The sequence below is a fragment of the Ambystoma mexicanum genome, chromosome 11, assembly GCF_040938575.1.
Source record: "Ambystoma mexicanum isolate Mex_15411 chromosome 11, UKY_AmexF1_1, whole genome shotgun sequence".
Lineage (NCBI taxonomy): Eukaryota > Metazoa > Chordata > Amphibia > Caudata > Ambystomatidae > Ambystoma > Ambystoma mexicanum.
The window spans coordinates 727,227,902-727,253,329 of NC_090934.1; the positions used below are offsets into that span (position 1 = coordinate 727,227,902).

Here is a 25,428-nt window from a genome sequence, read left to right on the forward strand (position 1 = left end):
GATTGTACATCAGGAGCAAACCCCGACTTCCACAACCACGTAAACCTGCATAGCACGGTGCTCGCAGCCATGGACTGGCTGACACAGTCCGACGTGTCCAACCCCGACTGAAGGGATTCACATATGGCATCCTTGCCGTCACGCACCATGGCTAGGAAGCCATCCCTTTCCTCCCCCTAGGGAATATGCACAGCCGCGCAGAAAACACATGTCCACAGAGTGTGTGTAAATCTTGCCAGGGCACATGTGGAGTAGACAGCTTTTAGTGCCATGCTCCCTGATGAAAAGACCTTCCGAGCCCATCCGTCGAAGCATTTGTCCCTATCTGGGGGGGATGGTAGGGCATGCCTGCTGCCTCAAGGTGGCCATAGCCGACAACCACCAAACTCTCAGGAGAGGGGTGAGTAGACAAATAGCTGGGGTCGCTAACAGATGGTCGGTACTTTTTCGCTAAATTCTTATTGCCAGCCAGAAGCGATTCCGGGGCCTGCCAAGCCGATGGCACCCTTTTTTGCAATGTAAGATGGAAAGGCAATACCGGGTCGGAGGGGGACCTTGGTCCAAGAGGTCAGTAAGGTCATCCTGAATAAAATCCTCAGGTGGACTGGACCACCCCAGGTATTCGCAAACCTAGACATGAGCCGTCTGTAGGAAGAGTCTGCATGAGCCCCCGGCTCAGGCCTTCCAAACTCAACTTCTGGAGAAGTATCCAGGCCACTGGCGTCATGTAGGGATTGCTGCAACCCCTCCAATGGATTGTCACCCAACAGTCCCGGAGCATCATCCTGAACAACATGATCTTCAATGTCTGATCTTTCCTCCTCTTCAAAAATGTCAGCCAAAGACTCGGAAAACACAGCGACAGAAGAGGGACTGGTGCCCAATACCGGCCTCCCAGATGTAGAGGAAGCCCCAGGAAACTCCTCAGACACAGTACGGCCATAAAACGCCAAAGGCGCAGAGAGCCTCGATGCCGAGGGTATTGAGAACATTGACGTCGAGACGCCAGAATCCGCCCCGATGGAATCGACACCGAGACCTTTTGGTGTCGACGCCGCTGCAGGCGTGGGCTGATAGGACGGAACAGCATCGTCCGAGTCTGACTGGACCGGCACCAAACGAGTCGACGCCAGCGTTGGTACCTCCAGAGGCTGCACCGGTCTTGCTGGGGACGAGGACCGAGACCTGGACGCATGGCTCTTGTCCACACGGGAGCTCAAGGGCTCCCGGTGAGAGTCGCAACGCAAGCCCGAAGGTGTGAGAGCCGCGGATCAAGAACGTTCTCTGCCGGCTTTGTGAGAAGGCGCGACAGGAACCATGCCTTGCGACTGAAAAATTGCCATCATTTGTTCTTAAATGCCGCCCAACTCCTCTGGTGTCGAGGACTTTGTGGGACAGGCGACCGTACGCACGGCACCATCCTCTGAAGAGGACGGGGAAGGAGACCGGTGGCGGCGCTTCCAGAGTGCCGTGAAGACGAGGAATGGCAGGAACCACTCCAGGACCGAGAACCTCAAGCTTCCTCCCGACGAAGAGAGTCGCCCCTTGAGCCGTCGGTGGAAACCCTAGACTTCAATCCGGTTTTACAGGACTTTGACAGCTTACCTGCACGGAGCTTCCCCTTCCTAGGCTGTAAGAGACTGGCATTTGGAGCAGTCGTCAGTGTCATGCAACTCACCCAAGCACCATAAGCAAATACGGTGCGGGTCGGTCAACGACATCTTGGGCTTGCAGCCACGCAAGTCTTAAACCCGGACCTTGTAGTCGGAGGGGTCGAAGAAATCGACATCATAAGAGATTAGAAGAATCCACGAGGCGCGCTGAGTATCAAAAAGCTAACGCGTTCGCTGTCGGAAAAAACGGAACTGAGGCAACGGGCGCTGTGCATCCTATGTATAACATCCAGTGACGTCAACCCTCGAGGGACATGGGATCAACGCCATTGGCTGAAAAGTTTCCTAAGTGCATAGCTGTGGGATACAACTGTCATAGATGTGGAATACGTCGGAGGACACAATCGCTTCGAATGTGTGCTTTACTGTGTAGACTCATTGTGAACTCCCGACACTACTCTCAAACTCCTGAGAATAGCATTGACTGCTCTCCATTGCTACCTTGATTGTTAACTTTAACTAGCGTGGTCTCCTAAAATATGTCGACCAGGCCAGATTCTAGAAATCCATCTTAACACCCAGCACTGAAAACAAGCAGTTGGACATCCATGCACATAGCAGACACTAACGCGTGGTTTTAAAAAAATATGATCTGTTGCTGTATGCGCAGAAAATTGACCGAACTCCTTCGGCATGAAACCTCTTTCTCCAACACGTTAAAATCCAAAACAAAAACTAAACATGTCCAAGAGGCCTGAAAGAATTGGTCTCCCTAGTTAATGGGAAGATTAGGAAATTAAATTTCGCTACGTGTTTTCTTCTGCCTTTGTGCCCATCAGTTCAGGATGAAAACTATGAATGTAGAGGGAGGAATGTGGGCAAGTTAATGGGATTAGCGGCATCATATGATGAGGAGCTCCCAATTACTGTTTTAACTATCTTACACCCGTTACATGAACAAAATGTTGTGCTGCAAATCCCAAATCAATTAATGACATTGCATGGAAGCAATGCCATTATTTGCCTGAACGTAAAGAAGAGTCCATCAACCTGCAACAGTGATCTTTTGTTGGAGACCCATGGGCAGGGACTGTGTTTTGGGGATACACACATCTGATAGGATAAGATGTGGGGGGCTCTGAAAACCTTTACACTGAGGAGTATGGATGGTTGGGGGAAGAGGTGGAGGTGAAGCCCATTGGCAGTGAAGGCAATAAATCCACCCTCAGTCCCACTTAAAGTGATGTGTCGTGTGAGGGTATCGGAGACCCCAAAAAGGGTGGAGGGAGGGCATCCTGTATGGATTTATCTGTGAAAAGCATTTTCCAACATTTAGTGTTTCCTCTGTTAAAAGACATCTGGGTGTCCTTCAAGCACTCATGGACAAAGGTGCTCGGCATGACCAACATGTCGCAGACCTCATATTAAAGCTGTGATAAAGGACGGTAAAGATCGAACGCTCATTTGTCGCAGCTTAGACATAGTAGCAGGCCAGCCTGAGGACTGTAACTGGTCATACATGGAAGAACGCAGAAGGTGAGAAATGAGACGCCTCAGCCTTAGGGTTGTAATTAGCTACCAAAGTGGCCCCTTGAGGTTATTCCCAGTAATGATCCAGGTACTTTGTCTCAGTGCAGGGTTCAGGGTTCAGGCAAACGCTCTCTTTCAGGTGAGTCAGAGGAAAACCGCCACCTCACTAGGGTGCCTAGCAACAAAAAAAAAAAGGAAACTTTTCCTTCCTGTTGAATTCTATAAATTCCTTTGAGGGTGGCTCCTCCTTCAACCTTCATCACCCATAATGCTAGGAGGAGCAAAGCACATTCATACTTGGCAGAAACTCTGACCTTCTTGCAAGACCAAGGAAATACTAGAAACGACAAAAAAACAAGAAATGCAACACACCTGTACTCAGGAATAAACTGCTAGAAATCAGGCATGCCCATGTACTTTAGGAAGAAACTTAACACCCTGCTCTCGTAAACAAATCTTGCAAGACCACTTTTGGGCACCCCAGTGTTATTTATTCTTCATTTATGTAAACCCCGAGCCCTCCAAACACCCCTAATTTGTGCATCACCTCATTGCTAGTCAGCTAGGGTCATGCTATGAGAATACTATACATAAAAAGTTAGATAAGGACCCTTTTTTGCTAAAGAAACTAGCTATCCCCGAAGGTAAAGGCATAGGTGAATACCTTGGTCACAAAACTTCTCATTGGGGCAACCCTGAGGAACCAGTGATGAGGAAGCCTGCTCAGAACGAGCATGTATGCCTACTAAGAATACAGTACTGTTTGGGAATTGAAAATGGTATGTACTCCCCTTGCCTAATGCTGCATTATAATATTGAGTAGGTGTTGCAAACTGCCATGTTTAAGCAACTGTTTCTTGGTTGTGTGAGGTGAGGCTGTAGATTTTACTTTGCAGGTCTTTGCAATGAAGGAATGCTCGCCTTCACATATCTTGCTTCTGACAAGTTTCGTTTTTGGCATATGCAAGCGTGTTTTAGGCTCCTGCTTTCCTAGGAAAAGTGCCATTAGCAGAAAGAAGTCACATTGCGAGCGTTCTTGACTGCCTCAGAAGTGTCAACCTTTAGGGAGTGTATTTGCCTTCACTAAATGTATTACAATATGCTGTCCTCCCTGATAACACAGACTAATATGAAAGAGCGCAGCTGGTATCAAAAGGCACGTATGAGGCTTTGTTCTCTGCAAGCAATGTTGTTCAAGTATGATTCCTTGCCTTGTTTTGACCACCCCTTCCCTTGAAATGCATGTGTTCCTTTGGCTATAAGAAAGCTGTGCACGGAGGAAGGGGGTTCTCATTTGCACCAAAGTCTCGTGCTTCCATTGGTTCCATTTTGTTATTGCTTTTTACTAATACATTTTTCACCAATCCCATGGAATTGTGAGTAGTCATTTTTTCTACCACAGTACATATATCCAGACCCCCCTTAAGTAGAACAGAATGTATGTGGTTGGTGTAACCTCTTGAACTGTTCTACTGGAAGACATTGATGTGATCATAGGTCCAGGACAGTCTGCACCCCCGCCTGGTCTTTAATGAACCTAATGAGACAGCATAGAAGCCTTCTGACATCCATCGCATTCAAACAAAACAGTTTGGTTATCCTTATATCCAGTTTCAATGAAAGTTATTGATGGATCAGGGGGAGGTGTTTGGTGGGAGTGTTAGTTTGAAGCGTCTTCCAACCACCAAAACACTCCAGATATTTTAAATAAGTCCATGCGGGTAGACCAAAGGGCAATCCTGTGTCCCCTTTGGAAAGTCAACCTGTAAAGATTGGCACAGGAAAAATTGAGGTTGGGGAAGAATCCCTTTGTTGTTCACTGCAATTTCCTCAGCTAGGAGCAGAATACCCATCACACAGTTTAAGTTTATGCTTGGCCACAGACTGGAAACCGCAGAATCCTTGGGAAAAAAAAATTACAGTTCTGGGAGGGAACAGAGGATAATGTGCGGTTGCATTGTAATTGCAGAGAGTTATATAGAGAAGATGCCTGCCTTTTCCTATGTTAAATTCTTTATCCGCAGACAAGTCAAAACAATGTGTGCCAAAGGGCACATTTTATACTTTCTCTGGAGGTTGGCTATCTCTGATGTTTGTTAACACAGACCACCTGCCTGACATGCAGGTCCAGGCAAATGATTCTGGCTGCCATGTCTACATGCCATACTGCCACCTGTAGCATATCATGCACCCCTTGCTTTTCACCTAATGTTCCAACCAAAAACAGTTTTTCTTCTTTTGACAAGTCTGCAATATTTTACCATAATCTACCTGCATTTAACAAGAGATAGTATATAATGTAATATCGAGTTATAACTTCTTTCCGATAGTACCCATGGTTGTCTTTGTCAGACGACAAGTTGGATGAAGTAGAAGGTAATCCCTACCTTGAGCAAAGGCTGCAGAGATTGCTGCGGAATGTACTGAAATGTTTGTGGCAGGTAGAGAAATCCCACACCTCTGGATGGGACCAAAATTGTATATCTAGCTTTTTGTTCATAGGCATCACAGATCAAGGAGTACCAGATCTTTTGTGCCTCCGTGATCCCATCAGATCGTAAAGGAATGAAAGCATGACCCCAAGGTGTTCTGCCATAATTACACCTGTTTGAAGGTTCTGGAGTTTGGAATTTGAAGAACTCCGTTAACCCTTGTGAGGAGCCAGGAATGAGACAGACACAGGGGATTCATGGTTTTGGTCAAAGAATTATTAAAATAAAAGGGGGTTGGGAAGGGTCTCTCTGTCCCTGATCTAAGAGGCGTTTCCCAACATAAAACCTAAACTAGAGGTTTGTCAATTTCAGAATTTCCAAAGCAAAATTGTCCTGTGACCAAAGCACTATTCTGGCCCTCGCATTCTAAAAATCTACTCCAAGGTGAAAAGGGAAAATGTATTTGGCTTTTAGTAGTGTACAAATGTTCAAAAAAGAAATGCATAACTTCAACACAAAAAGTTGCAGAAGGATAGAGTTCCTTGTTCCAGAGGGTGGTTCACTTCCCCTGGATTTCTCTTCACTCTGTTTTCGACTCAAGAATATCAGTTCCTTAAGTTTCTCTTCATCAACAACACAACTGGTATAGAAACAACTTGGCAGTTAGTCTGTATCTTGTTAGGATACCTGGGGTACTATGCAGCCAGGTTTTCTCACCTCTTTAATATGTTGTGCTAGTCCTAATGTATCCTTATCTGGACTTCCTTGGGTACTGTATATTACACACTGTTCAACTTGACGAAGCTTGGTGTGCTTTCCTGCCGGGGATTATCTTATATGATCACACTTGCAACTTGCATTTGCCTAGTACACTCTGAGGCCAGGACTTTTCTCATGTGAGCTCAGCGCATATTTACAAACTTGATGGGTCTCTTATATTTGTTCAGCCTTGCCTTGAGCCCGCCTGGTATACTATCCTGCCACAACGTCTCTTATAAGTGTTTTGCATACACTCACAAACTTGAGTTTCTTATACTAATTCTGTTATGCCTCTAAGAAATGTTCACTTGCTTGTTCTCTCTCATATGACATGCATTACTCACCATAACAGCATTTCTGATGATTGTATCTGCTTAGATTCACATGTTGTGCATATAGTCCGACATCTAGTGGTAAACGCAGAGTATTGCATCTTTCTTTCGAAGATCAAAAGGGGAAGTCGACATGGGCATGACTAACACTATCCCCAATGTGACGTGCAGTATACCCAAAATCCTTCACGTATCGAGGTCCCTGTGGTTGTGTTTTTTTCTGCTGTGAGGGAGCCTTCTAGTCAGCGTGAGCGAATACAGAACAGAGAAGGTGTAAGAGATCTATGTTCCTTCTACTCCACGAGGGGAGGAAGAGTGGGCGTATGTGAATCTAAGCAGATACAATCATCAGAAAGGCTATTATAGTGAGTAATGCAGGTCTTCTGATACTTGTGAAACTGCTAAGAATCACATGTTGGGCATAGACTAGCGAGCAGTACCCAGAGATGGTGGTGGGCTGGGTGAAGGAACAGTAGCAAAGAGATGTCTTAGCATTGCTTGACCAACCTGTCGAGCACCTAATCAGAGCTGGAATGTGTATCTAGGCAGTAGTGTTGTGTAAAGGTGTGTACAGAAATCCAGGTTGCTGTTTTGCAAATGGACTCAGGAGGAACATTTGCAATGAATGCTATGGTTGCCCCTGTGCCCCGAGTAGAGTGCTCTAGGTGTAAAGGTTAGATCTCTCTTGGCGAGAGTGTAACATTGTGGTGCAGTTTACGATCCTCTTTTAGATAGCTGATTTAGAGAAAGGGTTTCCTTCTCGACCAGCTGCCACTGAAACTAAGAACTGGTTTATTTTCCTTAGTGGCTTTGTTTTTCCAGATAACAGCTCTCCTCACAACCAGTGTGTGGCGGCTTCTTTCCGCCACGTTAGTGGGGTTCTAGAAAAAGGTGGGCAATTCTATGGTTTGGTTTACATGGAACTTTGAGATAAATGTAGTCACAAAGCATGGTTGTGTGCGCAAAACCACCTTATCTTTTTCAATCGTGACGAATGAGGTCCTGAACTGAAAGGCCCTACAGTTCACTAACTCTCTCTACAGAGGTGATCGCCACAAGAAAGGCGGTCTTGTAGGAGAGTGCTTTAAGGCTAGCCTTGTGCATTGGTTCAAAGTGAGGCCCCAATAGACTGGTAAGAACAACATTCAGGCCCCACCCAGGAGCTGGGCTGGAAATAGGGGGCTGGAGCCTCTTTATCCCTTCCATAAATGCTTTAATGACCTGAATATTCCACCACAAAACCTTATTTTTATTTTATTTATTTGCATTTTTAAAGTGCTCACACAGCTCGGGGGCATCAAGGCGCTGTTACAAGAATATGTCTTAATTGCATATATATAACGCGCTTAATACCCAGAGGTTTCTAAGCGCGGTCCCGGGGATCAAACCTGTGTTGCTTCGTGTTGTCTTGTTTCCAGGGAGAGCACGTTGTCGCTGAGCTATCTTCCCGGGACCTTGCCTTGGGGCATGGTGTATGCCAAAAGCGCAGCTAAGTGGACCTTTAGAAAATTGAAAACCAGACCTGAATCGAACAGGTGGGTTAGATACAGGACAATATGTTTAGGTGTGCATTCAATAGGATTGATGCACTTGCCATTACACCAGATGATAAAGCACTTCCATTTGCTGGAGTAGCAATCCCTGGTGTTAGGTTTCCATGCTTCTCCGAGTATGGCCATACATCTTTAAGGGAGTTGGAGGTGCCCGACCTCTATCACCTCAAGACCCAGGCGGCTAAGTTGAGAGATTAAGGGCATGGATGTAGCGTTTCCCCCTGGTCTTGGGACAGCATGCTGTATGGGCATTGCAGCTTCAGGGGAGGGGAGACTGACAATGCCATGAGATGGGAGAACCAAGGCTGGCGGCCCATATCAGGCCACCAGAATCATCCTGACTGGCTCTTGGTGCATCTTGTGCACTATTCTGTTAAGCAGGGGAATCTGGGGGGAAAAGCATGGACAAATTTCCTGGACCATGTTATCCAAAGACCGTTCCCCTTGGAGCAGTTCTGAGGGTACCTGGAGGCATAATCTCAGCATTGGCCATTGTCCAGAGTGGCGAACAAGTCGGCCTCTGGGAAGCCCCATTCTGCGAAGACATTGAGTACAATGTCCTCCTCCAGTCGCCACTCATGCTCTACGGGTAGAGGGAAGTCTCTGCTGAGTATGTCTGCCAGTAGATTGCGTTCCCCTGAAACATGTTCCGACAGGAGGAACATCTTGCGTTTGAGAGCCAAACTCCATATGTTCTGGGACAGTTTGGACAGCCCTAGAGAGTGAGTGCCCCCTCGTTTGTTTAAGTAATACATGGCCGTAGTACTGTCCATGAGGATTAGAACTGTTTTCTCCTGGAGGTGTGTTTGGAAGGCCTTTAGGGCCTTGAACACTGCTAGCAGTTCCAACAAATCTATGTGATTGGATGCTACCGCTGGGGACCACACGCCATGAGCCGTCTGATGCGCCGCGCCATCTGAAGGAGGTGAGCCCCTCACCCCGTCAGATGTGTCTGTGATGAGTGGCTTCTACTGCAAGGGTGGTAAAGGATTTCCCCTCGACACCTACTGCAGAGACTGAACGAGGGCTGCCGAGACAACCACCAGATCGTCCCACTGGCAGCTGGCCTGACACCACTGGCTCAAGAGCCACTCTTACATGGGGCGCATGCCAGCGTGTGGAACTAGGTAGATGCAGGAGGCCATCATCCCCAAGAGTCGCATGGCCTTGCGTATGTTACCTTGTGACTTGCTACATAATGAGGGATTTGGAACAGTATGTTTTGAACCCTCTCGTTGGAGGGAAAGACTAGGTCCTCTTTGGTCTGAATGAGAGCCCCCAGAAACTGTTTGACTTGGCTGGGGTTTAGATGGCAATTTTTCTCATTGATGGAGAAACCTAGGTTGAAGAGGAGATCTACAGTCTTGTGTATTTGTTTGCCATCTTCCGTACGAATCCCCCGTTATGAGCCAGTCGTCGAGGTAAGAATAGACTGGGATGGACTGCCTGCGCAGGTGAGCAGCTACTACTGCCAGTACCTTCGTGAACACCCTTGGAGCTGAGGCGATCCCAAGAGGAGAAACTTGAACTGATAGTGTATCATGATCCTGAGGTACGTCCTGTGCACTGGCAACATTGAAATATGAAAGTATGCATCTTTTATATCCAATGTGGCCATGTAATTCCCTTGCAGCAGCAGTGGGATTACTTCCTGCAGTGTTGTCATTCAGAATTTTTGAGGTTTGACATACTTGTTCGCTGGGCGCATGTCTAACAGGGCGCATGGTGAGATCCTTTTTGGGTACAGGTAAGTACACTGAATAAATACCCTTATTTACCTGGTGAATGGGGACGAATTCTGCAGCGCTCTCTTCCAGCAGGATGTGCAGACAGGTATCTGCTTTTCGGTGGGTGTAAATGAGGTGATTGGTGAAACTCAACAGTCTTTAACACCCACTGGTTTGATGTGATCCCCTCCCAGGCGTGAATGAATGATGCCAAGCGACCCCGATCTGTGGAAGCGTTGAGGGATGGAGGGGAGGGGGCCGGATTGGTTAGTCAGTTTGCGGTGGAGACCAGGGAGCCTCTAGTAGTAGAGTTTCTGCCTCTACCCTTGCCTCTACGAGGACCTCTCTGTTGATACTGGCCGTTACCGGAAGAGCCTTGGCCGGAGGACCACGGGGCACTTCCTCAGTTATATTGTCCATGGGGAGACCAGGTGCAAGATTGTCCACGAAAGGAATGGCAGGAGTTAGATCCTCCACGTTGGTGGAAGGGCTTCGCCGAGATCTGGCTGAGTGATTTCAGCATTTCGTGCTCCTTCTTGGCAGTCTCCAGGGCATCATCGACAGCTTTCCCAAAATGGTCGACTGGTTTGATCAGAGAGGCCCAAGTTTCTGGTTTAAAACCAGAGTTCTTCAACCAGGCGTGTCTCTTAAGTAAAGTCCCCAGGGCTAGAGTGCATCCAGCAGAATTCAGAGTATTTTTTAATATGTTGTGAGTAACCTGTCTGCCCTCAGCCACGACCGCCAGCAGGCGTGATCGGGTGGGATCTGCAACCTCTTGAAGGCCATCCTGGACTAGGCCCCATTGGACATCGCAGTAGATTGCCAGGAGAGTTGTGTAAGCGATCTTAGTTAAATAGGCTGTAGAGGCAGCGATTAATTTTCTGAGGGCATAACTTTTCTCACAATCCTTATCCGCAGGAGCTTCTGCCGTGGACAGTGGAACCCCTGCCCTCTTCCTAGTGGTAACACCCAGGGAGTCCAGTGTGGCATGACCCAATATGTATAGTGGGTCGGAAGGAGATGGGCAGAATCACGAGGGTTGACCGCCCGTGTGAGGGACGGTACTACAAAGAAGGAGCTAGGCGCTTCTTCATGAAATTGGAGGCTTCTCCTTGATAATATCCTCAACAAACTCAGTCAGGGACTGTCTCATGTATTGCAATCGCAAAATGATCGGCCGCCCTCTTTAAAATGGCGTTAAATAACATTTGGTCATCCACAGGTGACGACTCCCTTTGTGGAAGCGAAGAGGGGGGATCTAGACAAAAGATGTACAGGTCAGAGGTGTGTGCTGGTGAAAGCCAAGGGCCTTGATCCCCTGAATGATCCTGATCCCAGTCTGGGTCTTGGTCAGCTGTGTCCTGAGCAAATGAATTAACGTCCTCATAGGCATCGTCCTGCGCGGAGACATCCAAGATGTCCTCTTGGTAGCCTTGTGCAGAGATGGGAAATCGCTGCAATTTATGTGGAATGGGGCTGGAGTCTTCGTCCCTATGTCTTTGAAATCAATAAATTGGGCCATTTGGGCCATATAGTTTTCAAATCTCTCCTTAGTCCATAGGGAAGATGCAGACGTGCCTGGAGGTGGAAAAGTTTGCCCCGAAGGGGGGGAATTTCCTAAAAAGGCATTAGATAGAGGCTGGGGACTTCAGAATACTCCTATTGACGAGAGGGGATGCCCTTGTGTTCTGTAGCGCCCGAAATAATAGCCGAGAGGCTCTAGCGGATTTTCGGCAGCTGAATGGCAGGTCTCAACGCACCCAATGGTGCCGTTGTGGTTGGGTTTTTTGGGTGAACGCCCTGTCCAGAGGAATGCCCAGTCGCATGCCGCAAAGACAGTTGTGTGGAGGGTGCCGACCCGCAAGGTTCAGGAGGTTTTTGGCAGCCCTGTTGGCATTGCACGCTTCTTCGACGCTTCCGCCGAGGAGGCCTTGAGGGTTGTGTGTTTAGCTATTTGTGGTATGTGTGTGCCCTTGTCGCCGAGGTGTGATCTCCCCATAACAGAGCCGGAGGCTTGTCTGTCGGGTCAGGCATTTGGGAGCCTGAAGATTCCACCGAAAGTCTGTGGCTTCCAATTCAGAGCCAAGCTGCTAATGGATTCATCGTCGTCCGAAGCGATGGCACCAACGGGGGGAATGGCTTTCTGCCTGCATGGCGTAGGCCGCCCAGCGTTTCTCCACCTGTCCTTCAAAGTTTTCGGTCGAAAGAGCTTGCAGGACTTGCATGAGCACTCGTTGTGGTCTCGAGGCAGAGATTGATTGCAATGGCGATGGAGGTCCTCTCCATAGCAGATGGTGATGGCAGCCAGATCAAATAGAGCAAGAGAAGGAAAAAGGAAATACATTCTTGAAGAGGAATAAAACCAGGGCCCTACTCTCCCTATTGTAAGGGCCTCGCGAGTGGGCCGATGCCACGCGATCGCCAGTCACTGAGCAGTTGTGGATGTTTTGGGTGGCAGGAAGCCCACGGGGCAGTCGTCAAGAAGAGTAGTCGGGAGACTAGACAAACTTAGGTTGTGGGACAAAGTAAGCAATATTAACTCTTGCGAGCTTCTGCATAAGGCAACCAATTAGTTTGGCGGGGAAAAAATCTGCCCGGTGTGCCCTCTTCGTTTGGGTAGACTCACCAGCACTTGCTGGCTTTTGTTGGTTCTCCTGCAGCAAGCCTGTGGTTGTCTTTTGCTGGATTTTGAGGACTTTATTTTTTAACCTGGAGAGCGTGAGACCCTTTTTCCCCACTCTCTCATGTTTTTTACTGTGATTTTTTAACACTAATTCTTTTGGTAGTGGAGTCCGACAAACTTCATACGCATTATCTTTTACATTGCGTCATGCAGCACCTTCAGTGCAATGGCACAGGGAAGTCTTTCAGATTTCCAAAAGGTTTGAATACCTTCTCTTGGCTAAACTACCGTTTCCAAGAGCAGTAAAGTTAAATTGACTTTACTTACATTGGTAACTTTGTAGGCCCAGCACACACCATTTTACAATAGGGTGCTGGAGGGGTTACTTAGTATCCCCTTTGTCTAGCTTCCCATGTAACATGTATATGTGACCCTTTCCTCGATGAATGGCTGGTGGCAGTGGTTTACTTTTAACTTCCGTGGTGTGCATTTACAGTAGGCTGTGTTTGCAGCTGCAGTAAAGCACCCAAGGGTGCCATTTTTGTCAAAGTGGCCCTGGTCGTCTTTTTTCGCCATTTCTTTGTGGAAATGTCCTTCTTGAGATTTACTCTGTGCGCCAAACCAGATTTGGCCCCTTTGTTCGCTTTGCCTTTGGCAGGATTCACGAGTGAAGCCCGCCTCTGGCTCCAGGGTGTCTGGCGAGGCCAGGAAGTGAGGGAGGTGCCCGAAACTCCCTGTGCTTAGTCTACTAGGAGACCCAAATGCATTCTGTGGTTATTGGCCGGCTGACTGTCCGGCAAGGACAGCCACCCTGCTGGGTACTGACAGCTGAGCTAGAATCAATGGGAAACAACTGAATAAAAGGTGAGGCTTTTGGCTTGGAATGCAGAGTAGACCACTGGATGAAGGAACCGAAGAACTTGAAGAGGATGCCTGCTGCAACTCCTGGACCGTTGGTTTGCCCGATGAAGCCCTGCTGCTGTGCTGAAACTCCAAATTTGAATCGACAGAGAAGCCCCTGCAAGGACGACTTCTCCCCTTGAGATGGTGGGACCAATCAACTCCAAAGTAAGCCACCTGGACATCTTCTCGGAGCTGGTTGAATTTCCACTGCAGTCGCTGTTGGAACCAAATAGCCAGGGAAAGGAACACCAGTTTGTGTGCGTTGCTTTTAATCTGGCCAAGACCTCCAGGAAGATCCTCCAAACTCCCAGGAAGCAGGACTGACCGAGCCTGACCCACCTAAACAGAGTGCGGGACACCAGATGCAAGGAAAGCCCATCTCGACAGCGAGGAACTGCAGCGTTGCTATTTGCGATAGTCGCAAGGAGCTGAAACACCGAAGTGCCACTTGTTTGAAAATTGCCAGTTGCAAGCGGTGTCCTCCCTCTTGGCCCCACAACTGGGGCCCAGGAACAGTGAGAGCTGCAGAGCTGCACAGGAACGGGAGTCATCTGCTGCACTTTTTCTTCAATCCAAAGTTACTGTAAAGTCTGAGCGTACTTACCTCTCACCGTAGAGGTGCTTGCATCTTCTACTACTCACAAGCCTAAACAGCTTGCGGCCCTACATTGATTCTTCTTTTCTTCAAAGACTTCTAAAACACTGAGCAAAGACTTTTCTACTTACCTACCAGAAGTGCTTCAGATCATATAGACTTTTGCCCATTGACTTTGGCTTAACCTGTTATACTGAATGACTCTGCTTAGGGGATCCAAAAGTATTTGCCCACTCAAGTATATTTGTGATCTCTTGTTTGTTCTAATAACCTTTTCCGTTGACCAATTCCTAACAATGTTTTAAATGCTACAGAAGGCTTATTCTAACTGACTGATAAATAAATGAATCATTGTTTATTCAAGAAACCTTGTGTGTAAGTGTTTATTTGAATACTTGTCACTGTGAATCTGTGTAACTCCCCTAAAGCTCACATCGACCCCTCCTGAGATGAGCCTGGCTGCTCAACACGCTATCAACCTGTGTAGTACAGACATATACCAAAGGTTTGGTTTCTATTGCCAGGGGGGCAGGGTTGTTGTAATGCACCCAAAGGCTACTGCATAAAATCGTGCCTAACAATCCCGCTCACCTGTTCCACGTTTATCTGGGCTACGGTGGAGTGGAGGCTTCCTTCCAGTAACTGTGACCGCCCAGAAGCCTTTTGTTTGCTTCTGGCGTTCTCGCAGCATACTCCTGCTTGCAGTCTGCTCCCCGTGTCCTCGTCGGCCAGCCGGTTGGCTCCACGTACACTGCACCAGCCCCACGGTCCCTCAGTCAGCACCGAGAGAAGTAGTGTTCTCCAGCCAGCGTCTACCTGTCAGCTAGTCTGCCGGTTTAAATCTACAGGCCTCAGACTTGTTCCTGCAACAACTCGAGCGTTGTTAAACGGCAGTGTTTGCTGAGACAGACAGTGGAGGTATGGATTATGCCAACAAAGATTCATGCAGCCTGTACAACACTGAATCGGGGGAATACTCCTCCAAGAGAGTTGTTGGGCAAGACGCTCTGATGTGGTTTGAATGCCCAGTTGATAGGGTAGCACTAATTCCAAGCTACCCCTCTGTTGCATATTCCTAGCGGTCATGAGTTTTAGAGATCGCTCTGTCACCAGAAAGGACAACTCTGCCAAACTCCCTCCTAATGGGTTGAACAATCCCACAGAGAAGGTCTTTTCCCCCAGGTTACATGGATTCTGCTTCCAGTGCTGATGGTTAAAGGGTTTGTCTCTGTGTTATGACATTTCTACTCAGAGGAATATGGTGAGCCTTTAGTGCACGGTAGCATGCAGCACATGAGGTGGGTGGGGGGAGCCATACAAAACATTAATAAGGTGTACACCATGAGGCCCTCTTGGACCATTAACCAATAAAGAACAAGTCAGCGGGCAGGAGGGCCCATGAACAGGGAAGAAAAGGAGTGAACTTTTTTCTTGCGGACGAACGTCTTGAGGAGGTAGATGGAACAGTTCAACTCAACATTGGAACGGTGTCTCAAGGACGCAGGTGGAAAGCATACTGCAATCATCAAAAAGGGCACAAGAATGGTCAGGTCACAAGCCCTCTGAACACACAGTATGAGGTGGTGGGATTAGAGATACAGGGAAGTCTAAAAAACTTAGCACAAGGAACTAAACTGTTTGTGATGTTCCTCTATCTGTATGGAGAAAAGGAGAGATTATTGAAGCTGAGCATGCAAGCGGGGGAACGCATGCAGGCTGTGATGGGGGCTGATAGGGTAAACTCCTTTTTAATTTAACAAATGAAACATCCCTCAAACCGGTTGGTCTTCCTATGGCCTACATCCTCCCCATTCCCCCCACTGCAGTATGGAGGAAATGGAACAGGACGCAGGAGTATGCTTCAGAGTACATACCATGTATTTATTTTCTTTAACTCTGACCAACAATGTATTTTGAAGGTCTGAAGTCTTGACGCAACAGGCAGCCAACAAGCAGTTGGCGGAGGCAAGAATGTGGCAACTTTGTCTTTACAAAATACGTCACTCGGTAATTAGTCAAATGAACATGCAGATGTCTCATTAAAGCGAACTAGTGGTACTCTTGCTGAAAAAAAAAACATACTAGTTATCACGTTAGGGCAACTAAATCTGTTAAGATAAGGGAGCAACTACCACTCCGGCTGGTAATACAAATATGGGTTTGAAACAAGGATGTGCCACATCCCCTGTCCTATATAACCTTTATGTCGCTGATATGAGGGAAATCCTGGTAACAGTAAAAAACCACCCCCCCCCCGAAAGTTGGCGATGTTGTGATTAGCTGGATGACTTATGCTGATAATACGGTCATCCAGGATAAAACACTAATAGGTTTGCAGCGTATGCTAAATACTATGCACATATTTGTGAATGATAACTTATCAATGCAGAAAAAAACAAGATTATGGTGTTTGGGGGACAAAGACCCAAGAAGGAAAAACATGGTTTTAAGTGGATGATCGACACGGACTTTAGAAGTAGTTGAGATCTATCCTTATTTAGGAATTCCCATCATGAACAATCCTCCGAAAACCTTTTACAATAATATCATTGAAACTAAGGTAACAAAAAAAATTGAATGTCATGAGGAGATATAAGGCTAAAAAAAAGGAGGGTGGGGGTCACTCAGTTGAAGGCTTCCTAGAATTATACAAGAGTAGCATTGTGCCGGGAGCATTATATGCCCTTGAGGCCAGATACATCACTGGCCTGGACAAACTAGAAGGCAAATTATGGAGGCCAGTTTCGATACTGCCTAGGTCTGTTCCAATAGAAGCCAATAGATGGGAACTGGGCCTTACATGCTTAGGGGCACAGTAGAAGATTCACTATTGCAAATTGTATATTAAAATCGGGTTTTGGGAGGGTAAAGATAACAGCTTGATGAGTATGAATTCTATGAACATGGATAAAAGGATAGAACTTAACAGCTTAATGAAGAACTTGTTCCTTCCTGAATGATATTGGTTTGTGTATACAGAGGGATGAATCTGAAATGAAACCCATGCATAAGCGCATAAAAGTAAAGGCTGTGGAATGGGATGCAGCCAACAATTTGGCTAGGCTGTCAAGCAAGATACGATATGCCCTATACAGTTTGCAGAGGCTATATATATCTAAGCCTAGAAGCTATTTACTAAAAATAAATAACCAATAATTCTCCAGATTCATAATTTTTCTTCGCTTTAACATTTTGCCTTGCTAAGAGTATGTTGGGGCCTGGATTCATGGCCGCAAGATGAGTTTGCCGGCTATGTCATAGGGAGGTGGAAACGATTAGACATCTTTTAACAGAATGTAACGGTCTACCGGAATGGTATTATAAAGGTTATGGGGACTTGGTATGTGACCTCAGAATGATTAGTACTGACCAATTCTGGTCTACCGTTTTTATGGCAGAAACTCTGGTATATGTGAGAGCTGCATTCTACATATGGAAGAAAATAGTTTTTAGACTGAAACAAATTGGGTTTGCACTGAAGTCGACCTCCTCTGGTTGCATGTAATATCTTGCTATACTTTAAGCTGATATTAAACTGTTTCCAACTGCCCTCACCCCCATGGTCGATAAGTGAATTTTGATTTATACAACAAGGGAGAAACATACCCACATATAATTTGGATTATATGTATTTTAAATACATTTTATAAGGAGATTATGTAGGCAATGTATAGGAAAAGTTCTCCTACGAATTGTGTACTGAAGGTTTTTGTAGTAATGTTTTGATTGATTTTAACAAGTTATGATGTTATGTAATGGAATGTCATGTATAAATTGTGAAATGTTCACTCTTTTTATTGTATAAGGTATTAATTAACCAATTGCACTATAAACTAAATTATTTTGAAAAACACCTTCTTTAAAAACATTACATAGTTCATCAAAATCATGCTGCCAATTGCTCTTACCCACTGTTTGTCTTTGTAGACCGTGGTAAACAAATCTATTCAGACAATGTTATGGCAATTTAGGATACATCTAACTAATGTTCACAAGGTGGAGACAGGAAGCCTAACGGTCAGATGCAGGAAACTATCCAGCCCCTTCCTAAACCAAGTATGAAATGCTTCTGCAAGAAAACAACTTTTAAAAACAGAAAAAAACAGACCCTATTCCAAAAAGTGGAAGCAATAACATTTGAACATTAAGCAACGAAATGAACATGCAATATCACAGGCATCCTCTACAAGTGGTGAAATAACAAGTAAAGGGGACTCTCCAACCTGAAATCATATAGAACTCTACACTAGTCTAAGTAACGTGTGTGGTTCAAATGTCATGTTTCGTGTACTTTACACCAATATATAATTGAACTCCTTAATTCAAAGTTTTCAACATTCGATTCCCATTTACATGCAAATTTTTTATATTTTTATTTCCTGATAAAAGCATTGCTATAATATTGTGCAAGGACTATGAAAATAAAGCACACTGATCACCTGGTGTACCTATTAACGCCAGAGTACCAAGCAGCTGCAAGAGTCGTGTTTACAACTACATCTACAGGAATAAGATCAGCAACCGCGCTGTTGGAGGCTCTCATAGTCCGAAGAATTCCTTTTCCTGCCTAGAAAACATGTTTAAAAGATTGTAACAAGATGTGTGAGCAGTCAAAGAACAGTCACATTGAACGTCAATATCAAGAGAAGGATGCTTACAGCAATAAAAAGTCCACTGGGTCCATTAAAATTATCAATCCAACCCTGTGTAAAAAGATAAGAAAAAAATGATTAAATGTGGTATGAACGGATAAGAGCACAAAGTAAACTTATGTTAATGTTTTTCAGCCCCACAAACATGGGAAGTCCAATGGAACAGCACACTGCAAAAGCACTAAGAAAAGAGAAATGATGACATGCTGCCACAGTTAATGCCTCTCACAACAGGCTCGTTAAGCCTACAAAACACAATTCCTTTTGGGCTCCTACAAAATTATATATCCTTTCTACTCTATGCACCATATAGGACTAAAGGTGACCCTCCAAGAGTGACCTTAACTTCAATAATTCGCCATGTCCAATGAAAACTACCAGGCACAACGTACTGAACACATTGAACATTTCCCATTTCACGCCATGAAACAGTAAGACGCCCTCTACTCCCTTTGCTCCTCTCCACAAGGTAATGAACTTTGCTAGCCTGCATTCTCTGCAACCTCCCAAGATCTGCACCAAGCTACCCTAGACTACAAATCTATCCATTGGTTACCCACCCTTTAAACAGGCTGGCTGACTCCTTTCACCGTGCAGCACATCTTTTGTTACAAGGTCCTCCTAAATCCAATTGTTCCTGTCCAGCCTGTGCCAACTCCCACTTTAGCTGCATCACCCTCCTTGCTCTCTGCCACTGGAGCCCCTTCCCCCAACAACCTGAAATCAAGAACAGCCCCTCCCTTGTAAATCTTTTTAATCTAGTGAAGATCTGTTCCAATTGTCTACCCTGTGATAACCCCTCTAAGTGCCTACTCCCCACGCCATCACAACACTGTTAAAAAAAACCAAGTCACATTTACACTTGTGGGTAGCAACCAACAACGGGATTGTTCAGTCTGTTGACATGCCTTTTGTACTGTGCTTCTGAGCGAAGTACTGTCCACCTTCTTTAAATTAATAAAAATGGCAATTTCAGTGCAGTTATCCTCTGCTCCAAAGCACAACTGTAAAACGGGAGCCATTTGTTATTTCTATTGTTCTATCTTTACTCAACACTTGTTTAATATCCCCGTTTTCATCTGAAAGGGCCAACTTCAATAAGGGAAATGTCCAGGAACCAAGCACTCCCTGTCAGCAGTAGATCGAAGGTATGGGGAAACCTGCCATTCGCACACCAGAGAGAAGGGCCTTCCGATGATCATCATTAAAGTGGGTAATAACGATTATTGCAGTACTTGGATGTGGAGTGAATCCACTTCCTCCCTTGTGCCCCAAGTGTCCTACACTCGGCTGCATGCCTCGCAAGGGTCTACACAGATCCGAACACATCATCCCATCCCTCATCAACCTTCACGGGCTCCCACTGCACGCACAAATCACCTTCAAGTCTTGCTGCATCATTTATAAGGCAGTCACCCAGCCACCTCGCGGAGAAACTCCACAGTGTTAGGGAGAATTCTCCAAAATGGCTAATTTCCCTTACCTACTGAGTCCCTCGGCAGCTTTGCTGGATTTCTAGGATTTATTTTTTTCACTTGGTAAGAGTGTGAGCCTTTATCCCCCTCTTACATGTGTTTTGCTATGTGCGTTTTACCATTTTGTGTGATCTTGGGCTATGGAGCCTAACCTTCTCCATAGGCATCATCGGTTTAATGTGTGTTACACAGCACCTTCAGTGCAGTGACACAGGATTGTCTTTCAGACTTCCCACCAACTCCATTTTTCTGGGACTGACTACTGTCTCCCAGAAACATGTAAAGTTACCATTAACTTTATGTATTCTCTTCAAACCACAGACCCAGTACACCCCATCTTCCATGGAGTATTAGAAAGGGTTAATCCTTATCCCTTTTTGTCCATCTTTTGGAGCACTGTTTTGCTCCCTTTCCATTAAGACTTGGCTGGTGGCAGTGGCAACTACCCTATTTTTCCTACCGCGGTTATCTTAAATAATCATGGTATTGTTTTAGGCTATCTTGGTAGCCTCGAACTTAAAGCCGCTTCACCATATTGATTTTACTATTTTTTCCGGCTGGGTTAAGTCGCCATTTCTTTTTGGAAAAGTCTTACTCGTGTTAGTCTCTACACGCCAAATCAGGTGTGGTTCCTTTGTTCACCGTCTTTGCGCGGGCTTCTGCACAGAAGCCCTTCTTTAGGCACCTGAAAGTCTGGGTAGGCAGGATGTGAGGGAGGGGTCTTAGGACCCCTGCCATGGGTTCCCTTGGTAACCCAAGTCGCACTCCTGTTTGATTGGCTAGGTGACTGTCCGGCCGGGACAGCCACCCTGCTGTGCGATTGACAGCCAGGCTGTGTGAATGGGGGAACTGCATAAAAAACAGGTCTCTGGGTCTGGAAGAGCAGTCTCGCCACTGGAACGAAAGAACCGACGAGGAGCTGACGGAAGAGGACCCCTACGATGACTGAACCACCCGGTGAAGCCCTGCTGCAGGTCCGAATCTTCAGACTCCAACGACAGAGAGGATCTTCCAAGAATCTTCCTCCCTTGAGCTGGTGGGACCAACCAGTTCAACCAAAATCCAAGCCAGGACCCCCTCTTCTGGTCGAATTCACTGTACAGAGCTACAGTGGGCCGGATAGCCAGGAAGGTCGGACCCTGCTTGGGTTTTAAGGAGCGCACCTTTTATTCGTTGCTTTGCTCTGCTGCTGGTGTCTTGCCTGGGTAGTGCAGGACCCTCCAGTCTTCCTACTTCGTGTCAGTCCGACAGTCGCTTCAGGAACCGTGAGCCTTCTGGAACTACCAGGAACGTCTGCCACAGCTACAGCACCCTCCATTTAAGTTACTGTTCAATATCCGGTTGTTCGTTTCGTTCAGCCGCGGGGAAAGTGTGTGAAATCTTTCTCCAACCCGAGGGCTTGTCCTTCTCTACTCTTTGAACTAACATTTCTACCGACCAACTTCGTCCGGAACTCTTGGCAAAGACTTAACGGCGAACTCCCCTGAACCGTGTGATCTTGAGCAAAACACATTTGTCCTATTGACTTTGTCCCTAAGCCTATTTGATTTGATCCTATCACTGGAGTTCTTCTTTCTAGAATGCCCTGCTTACTTACCTGTTGGTACTGCTCCATTTCTGCCTAACTTTGTCTTTCCCTCCCTTTTTAATTAACAGAGTGCCATTTTGCTCCCACTTCATTTTGTGAGCTTAACTTGTCTGTCAACTGTTAGGAGTGGTGTGGTGTATTAAGAGTGTGATTTTTGAACTGCTTCAGTTTAGTGAAATGTTATATAACTAAAAAGTAAATAAATGTATATTCTTTTACTTGGAAACCTTGAGTCAGTGTTTGCTTGAATCATAGTAATTGGTAACGGCTGTCCTTTGTTTAACTATTTGATACTGCTCACTTGCTCTTGAGAGAAGTCTGGTTGCTCAGCCATTGCTACCACTTTACTGTGTAGTACAGGCTTGTACCAAAGGTGAATTTGTGCTGCCACTTGTAGACCTAATTTTGTGTAGTTACCAAAGGGTACTGCATAAAATTCTGCTTAACACACATCTTCGGCGTACAGCGCACCAACAGAAGGCAGGACAAGTGCAGACTTGAAATCTGCCACTGCAAAAAGGAAAGGACCAGAAAATAAGACTTATCTGTCTACACCCCAAGAATATGAAACCTCCTCCCCATCGGCATCAGACTCGCCCCCACACTCCTACAATTCAGAAAAGAACGCAAGACCCACCTCTTCAAGGAGTCTCTCCTCCAACACCTAGGCCATCAAGTCGCCCCTCGCGCCACTTGCCTCGCTAGACGCCGCTGGGCTCTCTCCTCCCCGGCACCCAGTACAGCTGTACTCCTGCTCAGTGCCCCTCTAAACCCTACCCCCTGCTGTATATCTGTTCTGTTTCCTTTGAAAAGTGCTCTGTTATGCATCTGTAATGGTGTACACCTCTGTAAAGTAGTGAGTTATGTATCTATATTGGTATTTTTCCCTGTAAAGCGCTGCATGGCTTCTCAAAGCTAGGTCTGCACTCAATAAATACCATAATACTAATGAAGTAAATCTAAAAAAACATTATTTCAAAAAAGTTAATAAACTCCAAATATGGTAGGACTTAAAAGTAGATTACTGTGGGGATGCACAGAGTTGCCAGGATTATCTTGGAATCCAAACTCATGCCCAAATTGTGAAACACCTTGAGCTTCGTGACAGGACAAATGCATTTAGAAGTTTTAATGAGCAACAGAAGGCAAATACTACCCATCGGGGAAAAACATGCCCTCACCGACAATCTGCAATAATTGTTTCCTTTTAAGGAAAATTGTTAAAGTGAATGAGGCATCTTAGAATTTGCTACTGTGATGAATCCTATGGGGTCATCACTTCTTTCCCGGCAGTAGTGCCTCCCCATGATCCTGATCATGAGGGCGGCTATATGGTGGGAGATCACATGGGAGGGGGGGGAAGACAGTCTCCAGTGGAGTATCATGGCATCATCGGACGAGACATGGTATATCCAGCTTTTTCTTTTAAGGATACCCATCCATGCTCAATAATATAGGTAGTTTCCCTCACCTGCCGCGCTCACAACCTAATGTTCAGTCATGCATTAGTAGTAATGCATGGCTGAACATTAGTTTGTGAGTGAGACAAGTGAGGGAAACTACCTATATTATTGAGCATGGATGGGTATCCTTAAAAGAAAAAGCTGGATATACCATGTCTCGTCCGATGATGAGACTTTCTTGGATCGGGATCTGTATGCACTTTACTATCCATCTGGAGATGGCGTTCTTTGATATGTGATCGTTTTCTCTTCCAGGTGCTATGGAAACAAAGAGTTGGTATGTTTTCCTTAGAGGTTTAGTTTTGTTCACATAGTACAAGACGGTCCTCTGTACATCAAGTGTATGGAGGCTTCTCTCTGCGGAGTTAGATGGATTTTGAAAGAAGGTAGGAAGTTCAATGGATTGATTAACATCGAACTTTGAAATTAACTTAGGTGAGAACCTAGGATGTGTTCTGAGGACAACCTTGTCCTTGTGTATTATGAAAAAAGCGTCTTGTACGGACAAAGCCTGTAGATCACAGACTCCCCTTATAGAGGCGACAGCTACTAGGACTGCAGTCTTGTAAGTCAGATGTTTTAGGCTGGCCTTGTGCATAGGCTCAAAGGGTGGACCCATGAGCTTGAGAGCACAACATTGAGTACAGCCTCTTTACCCCTTACATGATGCCTTAATGACAGGAATTTTCCACCAGGTCACTTTGTGCTGTGAAGTGGCGTAAGCTGACAGGGCCACCAGAGGCACTTTGATGGAGTTGAATACTAGGCCAGAGTCTAGTAGGTAAAGCATGTAGTGTACAAAGTTATCTGGGGAAAATCTGTTGGGTTTAGAGTTTGTGATGTGCACCATATCACAAATCTATTCTACTTATTGAACTAGCAGTGTCTGGTGTTGGGTTTTCGTGCCTCTTTTAGGAAATCCATGCACCTTTGTGGAAGATTCAAGTGGCCAAATTTTATGACTTCAGAAGCTAAGTTGGCAAGTGCATAGGTTGAGGGTGCGGATGGCGAGATGCTCCCTTGTGTTGCATTAGCATGGTGTACGGGCACAGGAGCTTGATTGGGTCGCACATCGCCAGTTTAAGCAGATGTGGAAACCAAGATTGTCTCAACCACAAAGGAGCATCCATGATTACAGTTACTTGTTCCAGGTGCATCTTGTGCACCATTATGCTCAGGAGTGGTGTCAGGAGGGAAAGGCATAAGCACATTTCCCTGCCCAGTTAATCCACAGGGCGTTCCCCTTGGACCCTGGTTGGGGAAACCTGGATGCAAAGTCTGGGCATTGTGCATTTAGGCTTGTGGCAAACAAGTCTAATAGGATTCCCCCTTTGTAAGAATATTCTGTCTAGGATATCTGTCGGGTTACCCTCTACCAAAAGGACAGGTGGCATCTGCTTAGAGTGTCAGCCAAAGAATTGAGTTCCTTTGGAACACGTTGAAAGGTTAGGAACTTGTTCCGCTTGAGTACCCACTTTCATATTTTTGGGGCTAGCTTGGACAGACAGTGTGTGCCTCCTTGCTTGTTCAGGTAGAACAAAGCATTGGTGTGGTCTGTGAGGACCTGCACTGTTTGACCTGTAAGATGTTGTTGAAAGGCCTGAAGAGCCTTGAGGACTGCCAAGAGTTCTAGGAAGCTGATATTTCTTTGGGCAGTTGCATGTGTCCACTGGCCATGGGCTGTATGGTGGAACGCAGAAGGGTTTTCCGCTTAGCAGGTTGTCCCTTGACCACCAGCGAAGAGCCTGTACAAGGGTTAGCAAAACAACCACAGGATCGTCCCACTAACCGTTTGGCTGAGACCACTGTTTTGCTATGCATTGGGGGCAGGCGCGTTTGGAACCAAGTGAATGCATGAAGCCATCATCCCGAGCAAGCGCATTGCTTTGCGTACAGTTACCTGGCGACCAACCTTGTAGTGAGGTAGCTGCAACATAATTGTGCACCAGGACCCCAACCGGCCCATAAAGCTGGGGGTTGCCCAATAGTATTTTAAGATGAGGTATCAGCACCTGTGAGATGGATGGGGATGCAGATTTGTACTCTCGCACCAAATCAATAATGACAACTCAATGGTGTGGCAAAAGGCGTGCGTTTAATGACAAGTACAAAAAACGGGAAGTTCATTAACATCAGCTGTTGGTTGATCTTCCTTCTCACTTCAACTCCAACGAACTATATAG

General features: G+C 46.1%; 1 protein-coding gene across 7 annotated transcripts in view; it reads right to left on the reverse strand.

Moving 5' to 3' along the window:
- The window catches only part of FAR1 (fatty acyl-CoA reductase 1), a 1,197,112-nt gene that overhangs the window by 594,066 nt on the left and 577,618 nt on the right, over positions 1-25,428 (reverse strand). For 4 of the 7 annotated variants that reach the window (XM_069623609.1, XM_069623608.1, XM_069623606.1 and 1 more), the window contains 2 exons: positions 18,726-18,770; positions 18,516-18,634 (listed from right to left, as the gene is read on the reverse strand). In XM_069623609.1, coding sequence (XP_069479710.1) covers positions 18,516-18,634; positions 18,726-18,770 — 164 coding nt within the window. Of the gene's footprint in view, positions 1-18,506; positions 18,635-18,725; positions 18,771-25,428 lie in introns of all 7 variants that reach the window. The other 3 variants (XM_069623607.1, XM_069623603.1, XM_069623604.1) reach the window with 1 other exon arrangement.